Source organism: Kryptolebias marmoratus, linkage group LG7, assembly GCF_001649575.2.
Source record: "Kryptolebias marmoratus isolate JLee-2015 linkage group LG7, ASM164957v2, whole genome shotgun sequence".
In the NCBI taxonomy this organism is placed as follows: domain Eukaryota; kingdom Metazoa; phylum Chordata; class Actinopteri; order Cyprinodontiformes; family Rivulidae; genus Kryptolebias; species Kryptolebias marmoratus.
In genome coordinates, this window is record NC_051436.1 from 22,558,752 (window position 1) to 22,569,532 (window position 10,781).

Here is a 10,781-nt window from a genome sequence, read left to right on the forward strand (position 1 = left end):
CCTGCTAGTTAACTAGACTTTTTTCAGTTGCATACAGAAATAAATGCAATTATATCCTAAATCTAATCTTTCAGACAAAATAAAAATAACATTTATCTCATTATCTTAAACACATATTGAATTTAAGAAGTTAGGTCATATGACAATTGATGATCAACAATTAACATTGGCTACCACCATCAACATGCTCAACAAACAAACAACATTGTGTTCACTACTCTCCAATTCCTATTTATAGTTCAGTGCATGACAGCTTCATGGCTCCAAGCTCACTGGATGTTCAGATCTACATGATTTTTATATTGCAAGTTAAAAAAATGCCTAACAAACAAAGAGATGAACTGATTGTTTGGAAACACCAACCTGTAGCACCTTTGTCTCCAGCTCTCCCCCTCACACCTGCCTGGGAAAGCTGGAGCAAGCCTAAATAACTACCTCAGGTGCGTTAATTGGCTGAATGCACTGTGTGACTGACGGTCACCCTAACGGAATGGAGCAGCAAAGGCGGGATTTGTTTTACCCTGGGTTACATAAAGCACCTGAGCAAGCTCTGGGACAAACTGTTTTTAACCGGACAGAAAATGACAATAAACCAGCTCCCTCAATACAAGACGCCATGTTTATCAAAATAATGGACAATGCTATGTACAGAGATGAGGACAACAGTTGGGTCGCCCCACTTCCATTTAAAGAACCTCGCCAGCGACTGCCAAACAACAGAGAGCAGGCACTCACAAGATTCTCATCCTTAAAACGCAGCCTAAACAGGAAACCAAAAATGCAAGAGCAATATGTGGCCTTCATGGGAAAGATCTTCTCTAATGGCCACGTTGTGCAAATTTCAAGTTATTTCAGTCATTCAGGTATCAAAATGTTCAGCTCATTTAGAAGATGCATTATTGTGGGAGCTCAGGTTACAGCACCCTTAGCACAATTGACAAACAGAACAACAATTATAGTAAGAAATGTCTGAGTCCTCCATTTTTTCTTTGGGTATTCGTCCTGGTCATCATGCAAAAGAATTAGGTCCAATGATGAAAACTGTTTTTAAGGTTACTGATTGGACATGGATTCAAATCTCACGGATACAATACTTGCTCTTGTTAAACTTTTACGAAATTATAAAACAAATCACTGATCAGATGATGTTTGAACATCTTAATACACCTGACTGCTCAGTGCTGTTTTTTTATTTAGCTATTTTTTGGATGTTTACAAATACGGTCCTGTTTTAAATAAATAAATAAATAAAATAAAATAAAATAAAAAACAAAAAAAGGGGAGGGGAGGGCATAGCAGTAAGTGTAAGCTTTTCCCTTAACAACATTTGAATATACTTGGATAATTTTCTTGATAATCAGATGTAAACTTCAAATTATAACTTATTTAAATAAAATTGTTTTTAAGGTTTCTGTTTTTGTTGTAGGATTGGAAATGTCTTCTTATGAACTTGTCTTTAAATTTTCTTCACACAGGCACCACAGCTTTAAAACCTGTTGACTTTAATTGGAGGATCTATGTGTGAGAATCTAAGTGTTAGACTAATCAGATTAAAGATTATACCTAATATAAATGACCAAAAACTAAACACTGGGATTGTTGCTGTCTGTTCATTTTTCCTTCATTATAACTTTCTTCAACACCACTAAAACTTATTACCAGTTATGTGTCTGCATATTTTACAGCTCATCTCCGAGTTTGATGAACAACAAACTATAGCTCTAAATTTACATCTTAAAACTTTCTTATTTGAAATTACCAGCTTTATTACTTTGTTTAACAACAAACCACAAAACCTACTTTGATTTCAAATCAATAATGAAAAGAAAAATAGATTTAAAGTAATTAAGAAGAAATTTCAATTGGTTGGACGCATTACCTATCTTTTTAAATTTCTAAAAATTGAATGGATTTTATTAGGGTCATTAGTTGGTTTACAATTACTGTCAGTTATTGTTGAAATTGTTTCCTTTTCTTTATTCTTTTTCAGTTGATTTGCAAGAAGTTTGCTGGATTTATTACTATCAAAGTTCGCCAACCGTAATTTCTGTATTTGGAATTGTATTATTGCTTCTAGTATTTTATTAAGTTTGTTGAGTTAGTTAAGTTAGTTTTATTTCATTTAATAGATTATCCTCTTGGGATGTAGCATAAGTATTTTCTAAGTTCCTTATTTTCTGTTCTAGTTCAAATTCAGTTGCTTTTTCTTTCTTTTTCTTATATGATGAATAAGAAATTATTTTACCATGCATAACAACTTTTGCTGCCTCCCAGAGGTCACCAGTGGAGATATTAGGTTGATCGTTTATTTCCAGAAAATCAGTCCACTGTCTTACAAAAAATCTCGTAAAATCTTCATCTTTAAGTAATAATGTTGTTAGATATGTTCTAAAAAAGAGGTAAGTATTATAAAGGCATAGAGGACAACCTGTGCTCAGCCACCTTTATCGGCTGTGTTAAGGCCTGCCATATCATGAGCAGTTACTGATGGCTGACACATGCTTACACGTAAAGATAGTATCACACCTACAGAATCACTTGCTTGAACCAGTTAAAGAACCAGTTAAAGCCAGTTTTTTGGCAACACATAGTACGATTACTGATATCATGATTAGGATGCGTTCCGGCCCTCTCTGTCAGGTGGAGCCTAGGATCTACAGGCTCCCTCAGGCTTCTCTTATCCATAACATGTTGTAGATAGAAGTCTCAGCACTGGCCTTGTAATCATTTTTTGCCTTTTCAGAATAAATAGTTAAACTCCAGTTCTTTTGTAGCTTCATCCATTAAAGGGTAAATTGTCTGAGTTCTTCATCCTCTGGGATAAAAGGACCGATATGAGTGGATTGTTTTGTTAGTACGCCATCATATTGAATACTTACGCACCATCAAAACTTAAGTCTTAGTTACAGTCGTGCTTTGTAGTGTCGCGCAGGGCTCCGCTCTCGGAAAAGATTTTTGTTGTATTATTGTGCAAGTTAAGTGTGGGAATAGTTGTGTGGATGATTGTTGAGTCTTCACTTTCAGAGCGTTCAGCCTGGTGATCCGTCAACAGATCGTAACCAACTGTTAAATGAAAATAAACACATTTTAGATGGGATTATAGTCACTGTTGATTTACTGATACCTTCTAAGTTCTATCGGCTGCATATTAAAAAATGAACTTATACAAAACTTTAAATACAATAATTAAAAAGCTTGTAAAAAGTTTATTTCAGTTTTAAAAGTTTATAATACAATAATAAAAAGAGTTGAGTAACATTGGTTACAAGGTCACCTGAATGTGTTTTGTGTAAGACAAGGGATCACATAATTAATATTTGTTTACTGAATAGATATGTAATATAATATACAATGAGATAAACCTCTTTAATTTTCATGTGATATGCTTCAAGATGTCCCATTTAATGACATACCTGCAGGTGATTCCTGCTTTGAGCTCCTCAGAGATGAGATTATTGTCTTTCAGTTCTTCATAGCCTTGTTTTTATGAAAACAAACAAACAAACAAAAAAAAATGTATCGATGAAATGTTATGCCGTCCAAGCATTTTTCACGACAATTTGTGCAGCAAAGGCAGCACAATATCAAGGAATTATAGTACTTCTGAACAGAGAGGTGAATGAATTACTTCCAGATGGCAGCGTTTTTAGCTCATGTCATGTCTATAGTATATGTCATTGAATACAAGCCTTGAGATTTAGAAAATTCTATTAATCCAGAGACCCAGTGATAGCAGAATGATACCATAACTTATGCATACCACACAGAAGAAAAGCTTTATTTTAACATGAAACAGCACTGCAATCACTAAGAGCCAATGCAGTACCTTTTACCATATCAACTATTTTGAACAGCTAGAGCTTTTTTTTTTTTTTTTTTTTTTACTACATTTGCTATATGATTCTGGGGTCTGCCACATGCAGAAGAAACAACAGAAGAGATGTCAGCCTTTTAAACTCTTACTTTGAAAAGTTACAGTTACATGACTGTGTTAATGATTTAGTGGAATTTGTATTTATTTTAAGAACAGTATTAAAATATAATACTTATGTTTATACAACACCATGTTCTTGTGTTAATCTTTTTAGTAAAAACATCTAAGTTTTAGGAGAAAGTAAATAAGTAGATAGAAACTTTCAGTTTAAATAGTTTCAGTTCAGCTCAATTCATTTTTTTTAAATCAAATTGAATCACCAAAAACCTTGTGCACTTTTTATATATATAAAGGAGATTGATGTACTCCAATATTAGTTTTGTTGCATATATGAGAAATTCATGTAGAAAATTGTCTGCTGACAGTAATTACATACCCTATAGATATCTCTGATAATCTACAAAAACAAGAAAGAAAAGCAGGCAGTAAGGGTGACAATGAATTTTTCATTTTACTAGTTTGTATAATAGGGATCTTATTCACTCATTTATACATGCCAGCACAGGGATCTTATTAGCAATTGTCCATAGAAAAACAAACAAACACAGCACACAAGAATTGTTTTCTTGTATTTTTTTCATATCAAAATCATCCACTACATAAAATATCAGTTTTCTGCAGACCAACTCCGGTGTTAGGGCCCTCTGTTGGTGGAAAAAAGTACTACAGATACACTTAGATTTCAAAAAGAGACGTCGGTCTTTACTTGCTTCATACAATAGTATTATGTATTTTGTTTGCTGTATTAGATTTTAAAGGCATCAAAAATGATCAGTGCTTTGAGTACAGAAGGAAAGACTGACAGTGAGTGCTGCAGAATACATGAAATCGGTCAAAAAAACAACACATCTCTTTTCAGCACAGCTGATCTGTCATGAATTAGTGTGGTCTGTAGTTATACTTCTCCTATTGGGTGACTGGAGCTTAAATTGAGCGGATAAGAAAAGCATGGGCAGGACCTTTCAAAATTGAAGAAAACGCTGTGTAGTACGGCGTAATAAATGTCAGAAGCGGCGAAAATTACGGCGTTTATTTTGGTCATTTGAACGCCGCTTATCGTCACACGTACCGACTGACGTCACGCGTAATAAGCGGCGTTCAATGTCCTAAATAAAACGTTGTAATTTTCGGTGTTCAGAAGGTGGTCATACAACAGCGTGAAAAGCGACATTTTAAATGGATTTCGCCGTCTTTTACAGCGTTGACTTTTTAACCAGACGTGTGGTAAAAGTGGCGATATACGGCCCTCATGGCGAGCTCGTTCGCTTGTATCAGCATTTATATGATCCCTCTATGAGAGATCACAAAGATAATCAAACGTCTCAAAACTCACGGAAGGAGATTACTGCTGCAGTCGATATAAAGGAGTGTTTATAGACCACAGAGGGAAGAAATATTAATCCTATGATGGGCGAATCACAACCAATAATATAGTACAGCTAACTATCCTTACGATGTCATGTCAATCAAAATTTTATCTGAAGCAAATAAATGAAAGAAAGTCAAAGTGAATGCTTTAAGTTTAAACATCCTCTCTGTATCACAGTTATTTCACGATTAATACGTCAGTGAAAGTAATACTGTACAGAGCAATTTAAAACTCTCAAACGTGTACGAATTTTCCTTTCGCCTCTCATTAATTATGTCCCTCCCAGTTTGCCGTGGAAGGCCATATCATTCATTACCGGAAACGTAGAGGTCCTTTTTCCTGCAGACTTCAACATGGTGAGCTGATGTTCTTCGCCGATGTGCTCGAAACAATCTCTAAACATCCCATTTACCTAACGTATTATCAAATGAATATCCATCCTAGTTTAAAATTGAACTTGTTAATTAATGGTATAGGTGTATATTGTTGACAAAAGTAGAGATTCCAGCTGTTAAGTAATATTTCAAAAAGACAACAGCACTTCTCATTCACGGCTCGTTAGCTTAGCATGCAGTAGACAGATGAACATTGCGGTAAGGCAGTGGAGTTGTACTCCAGATTAGGGATTTAGTGTTTTCTGTGTTAAGACGTCTTCAACATATAAAGGTAAACTTGCAGTTAGTTAGAAGTGAAATATCTAAATTAAATGTATGGTAATAATTGCGGGACTAGGCCGCAGCCAGCGGACGTCATTTGGACAGTGGCATTCATAGCATGCTAACCAGGCTGTACATGTAAAGCCTCTCATTTTGGGGTCTCACACGCTGCCCTCCCTGCACGTACACGATTGAGGTTGTAGTTTTTGTCACAGTGGAATATTTTGGCTGTTTACCGGCTCTGTCCTCCACCTCCAGGCTAGAGGACCGAAGAAACATCTGAAGCGCGTCGCAGCGCCAAAGCACTGGATGCTGGATAAACTCACCGGAGTCTTTGTAAGTAAAATTTTATCACTCTCTTTCGTGTTACTGAAAATTGCATTGTGTTCTGACAGGTAATCTATCTTTCCATCTGTTCAGACTTATGTTTGCATTCCCACACGGTAGTTGAACATTTTAGGCTTTGAAATAGATTAAAAGAAACCTCATTTACCTTCAAAGATTGTAGATGAAGTGGATGGACCTAAATGTTGTATTTAAAATCATTTTCCTTTGATGACAAAGTTTACAGTTTATCGCAACTAAAGCAGCTATTCAACCAGGCTAGATTCAAAAGTAGTTTTAGTCAGTTTATAAATTTTGTGTTCTTCACAGGCTCCTCGTCCTTCCACCGGTCCTCACAAATTGAGGGAGTGTCTGCCCCTCATCATCTTCCTGAGAAACCGTCTGAAGTACGCCCTGACAGGAGATGAGGTGAAGAAAATCTGCATGCAGAGGTTCATCAAGATTGATGGCAAAGTGCGCACTGATGTCACCTATCCTGCTGGATTTATGGGTGAGTTTTTCCAATTTCTTTTCACCTCTGTGGCTTTTTTATCTCTTATGAATAATCTGAAAGAGTTAGAAATAATTTCAAGTATACTACAAGAAAATATATTTCTTGTATTGATGTGAAATAGCTCTGAATGGTCAGTTGCAAGGTTTAACAGGAGAGGAGCTGTGATGAATTGTTAGTTTTGATCAGAAATGAACTGAAACTACATAACAAATTCCTCTAAGAAGTTCTGAGCTCCAGCTATAATGCTTTTTTATATTTTCTAAATCTTTAAGACCCATTAATATAATGTAACATTAATACAGAAATGTCAAACTGCACATCTGGACACCTCATGATAATCCTTATTTATTTTAAAGTCACAAGGGCAAAGGTCAAGCCTTTACCACCTAGTTTGACATAAAAGATATCTAACCCCTCGATCCCTACATTGTGTCTGTCCATCTGTAACACAGTACACAGTAAATGTTTAGTATAGACATTGTCACAGACTGGGACTTCACATTGGTTCTTATTTTTAATGAGACCACTTTCACTAAAGAAGTCTTAAATGGTACTTGTGTAGTTTGCTGCTCTAATCATAATATAGTTTGGATAGGCCAGTAGGTAAGTTGTTTTCATTACAACTGGTTAGCTGCACTTTCATGTTCTTACAGGTCCACTCATCGAACTGTCTGTGGATTTACAGCATGGTTAACATCATTAGTGAAGTTGACCTTTTACCCCACAGCAGTCACATATACACTTAATACACATACACTATATTACCACAAGTATTTGTTTGCCTCCCTTCACATGCATATAAACCTGAGTGACATCCCATTCTAAAATCAGATGGTTTAATATGATGTTGGCCCACCCTTTGCAGCTATAACAGCTTCAACTCTTCTGAAAAAAACGTCCACAAAGTTTAGGAGTGTTTATGGGAATTTTTGACCATTCTTCCAAAAGTGCATTTGTGAAATCAGACACTAATGTAGGACAGAAGGCCTGGCTCACAGTCTCAGCTCTAATTCATCCCATAGGTGTTCTTTAAGATTGAGGTCAGGACTCTGTGCATGCCGATCAAGCTCATCCACACCAATTCGTACATCCATGTCTTTATGGACCTTGCTTTGTGTCCTGGTGCAGTCTTAGGAAGAGCTTGGTCAGAGGGAAAACGTCAAGAGCAGAAACCAAATTCCAGCTCAACTGTCTAGAAGGCCGTTAATGATTAGAATGGAAAAGGATTTTAGAGTGTTTGTAAAAATTTTAAAAAAGTAAGAAAGAAACTTTAACTTGGTACAAGGGCTATAAATATGCGCTTTTACAAAACACTTAAAGCTGGGTCTCAGGCTCCTTCAGGCTGTCTTGAAGTGATTTCTGAGTGGACCGAAGCAGCAAAGGGGGGCTTGATGCCCCTTTGTGCCATTAAGTGAAGTAATAAGAAAACTAAAATGGTCAGCACATGACAACGGTAAGCCTTCTTTGCGGTTCAATTTTGTGATGTGATGATTTATGGTGTGGCGGTGCACCACAATCAATTACATGTGGAGGAAACTCAGTCGTTTTCTAAAACAAGTAATGTATCACCTAGTTCATCAACAAAGTCTGCCCTGTCTGTGTCAGACTGTTTTTTTATTTCCATCTCTGCCTCTGAGCTTCTTCTGTCTGAGAGACTCTGACTGCAGCTCCATCATCTCTGGGTCTGAACCTCAAACAGTAGCTCCACGTTCAAAAATCACCTCATCAGTTTAACTCAAACACACTAAAACTAACCTAACTTAACACTAAACACACTACACTACACCCTAACTATAACATCCAAACACAATAAATATCACAAATCTCAGTCCCGCACTTGCTAATTTTATTTTATTTTTGTCTCAGCCAAACTTCCTTCAATTTTTGTGCCTCGTCTTTTTCCTGTAGATTTTTTTGGTGCTTGACTGATAACGTTAGACCTCTGTCAAATTGGATAGGAGTGTGTGTTTTTTTTTTTTTTCATTCGATGTGGTGTTTTCTGCCAGAGTCTTCGCTGCTGCCTCTCGCTCTAATGTGCTTCAAATATGACAATGTTTTTCAGAAACAAAATTATTTATCATAACTCTGTTTTTCTTGGTCTATCAACACAAATTGAAAGTAGTGCAGGGTTTCTCCCAGAAAAGAGGCAAAGCCTGGTGGTAGGTTGCCATTTGCTGGCTGTCCGTTATTTAGTTTAAAAAAAAAAGATTAAAGTCGACAGGAAAGTTGAAAATATGGCTATTTATTATTTGATATTGTAAGATATTTGTGACAAATATTTACACAACTATTTTACAAAAAAGCACTTTTGAAATACTTTTTTAAACAAAAATACATTGTTTGCACCTGATTTCAATCCTAATTTAAGTCACATTCACAAATAAATTAAATTAACATAAATAAAAAAGTGCAAACAAAGCACCAACACACATCTCACTTCCAGGCCAATGAATAACAACAAAGAACTCTGAAAAATAGATACTGTACTGTGCTTTTTGTGGCACAGGCTGCATGTTGGATCAGCATATCTAATGCTGAATTTAATAGCATCATTTTACTGGAAAACCAGGATAATATTTTCACTAAGTACAAAACATGCTTACCGTATTTTCCGGACTATAAGTCGCAGTTTTTTTCACAGTTCGCCTGGGGGTGCGACTTATACTCTGAAGCGACTTATGTGTGAAATTATTAACACATTATTATATCATTTCACATGTTATTTACACACTAAACCACAAGAGGGCGCTCTAGGCCTGTGTTAAGTCTGACGTAAGTGACGTAGAAGGGGAAGCGCCACATCTTATACGTCCGGAGTTAGCGGAGTTGTTTAAAAGTGACACCGAGGATAAAGATTTAATTGGATTTAATGATTTGGAGTGACACGGATGGTTTGATAAACTTGTTAGCATGTTAGCATTTATCCTGTAGTTATCTGAATAACTCTTAATATGTTATGTTAACATACCAGCCACGTTCTCAGTTCGTTGTTTATGTGTCGTGTAACATACCGTACAATTATTCAGCCTGTTGTTGCCTCTATTCTATTTTTATTTTAAATTGCCTTTCAAGATGACGTGTCTGTTCTTGGTGTTGAATTTTATCAAATAAATTTCCCCCAAAAATGCGACTTATACTCCAGTGCGACTTATATATGTCTTTTCCTTCTTTATTATGCATTTTATGGCTGGTGCGACTTGTACTCCGGAGCGACTTATTGTCCGGAAAATACGGTACCTTATTCAGTCTTGTAAAGCCACCTGCTGAATTTCGGCTCAACTAACCATTTTTGGTTAAACCCGTTCAATCGATGTTTATTACTGAGGCTCTGACAACATGCTAACTCCAGCTGTAGCTGAAGGAGGCTCGGCCTCAAGGCTCCACGCATGGCGCGCTGTAGATGTGTTTATACTCGACGCTTACGTAGATACAGTTTTCTCCGAGAAGACGGGGCAGTACACTACTTAACTAGTGTAAATACGGTAAAAAAAAAGGGCAGATGGTTGTCACATCAAATATGGCTGCACGTATTCAGGAGAAAGAGCTGTTGTGTTTCTGGCTGTGATACAGAGAGGATGTTTAACCCTCTGGGGTCCAGGGTGAAACTGGACGTTTTTGGACTATTTTAAATTTCCTTCATATTTCACCCTGTAAGTGGTTTAACCTGCCATGTTTGGAGTCATTTTTTTCAGCACAACCTCCCAAGTGTGAATTTCAAGTACCGTATTTTCCGGACTATAAGTCGCTCCGGAGTACAAGTCGCACCAGCCATAAAATGCATAATAAAGAAGGAAAAGACATATATAAGTCGCACTGGAGTATAAGTCGCATTTTTGGGGGAAATTTATTTGATAAAATTCAACACCAAGAACAGACATGTCATCTTGAAAGGCAATTTAAAATAAAAATAGAATAGAGGCAACAACAGGCTGAATAATTGTACGGTATGCTATGTTACACGACACATAAACAACGAACTGAGAA

At 36.4% G+C, this 10,781-nt stretch overlaps 1 protein-coding gene and 1 non-coding gene across 2 annotated transcripts in view; both read left to right on the plus strand.

The window, feature by feature from the left end:
• Positions 1-4,701: 4,701 nt before the first annotated feature.
• Positions 4,702-10,781, plus strand: part of rps4x (ribosomal protein S4 X-linked) — a 13,203-nt gene continuing 7,123 nt past the window's right edge. The window contains exons 1-4 of the mRNA XM_037976746.1: positions 4,702-4,738; positions 5,523-5,659; positions 6,218-6,295; positions 6,614-6,794. Of these exons, the coding sequence (XP_037832674.1) occupies positions 4,702-4,738; positions 5,523-5,659; positions 6,218-6,295; positions 6,614-6,794 (433 nt within the window). The remainder of the gene's footprint in view (positions 4,739-5,522; positions 5,660-6,217; positions 6,296-6,613; positions 6,795-10,781) is intronic.
• Positions 6,956-7,031, plus strand: LOC112450106. The gene has a single exon (XR_003038666.1). It is a non-coding gene; the product is annotated as a small nucleolar RNA SNORD61 (small nucleolar RNA).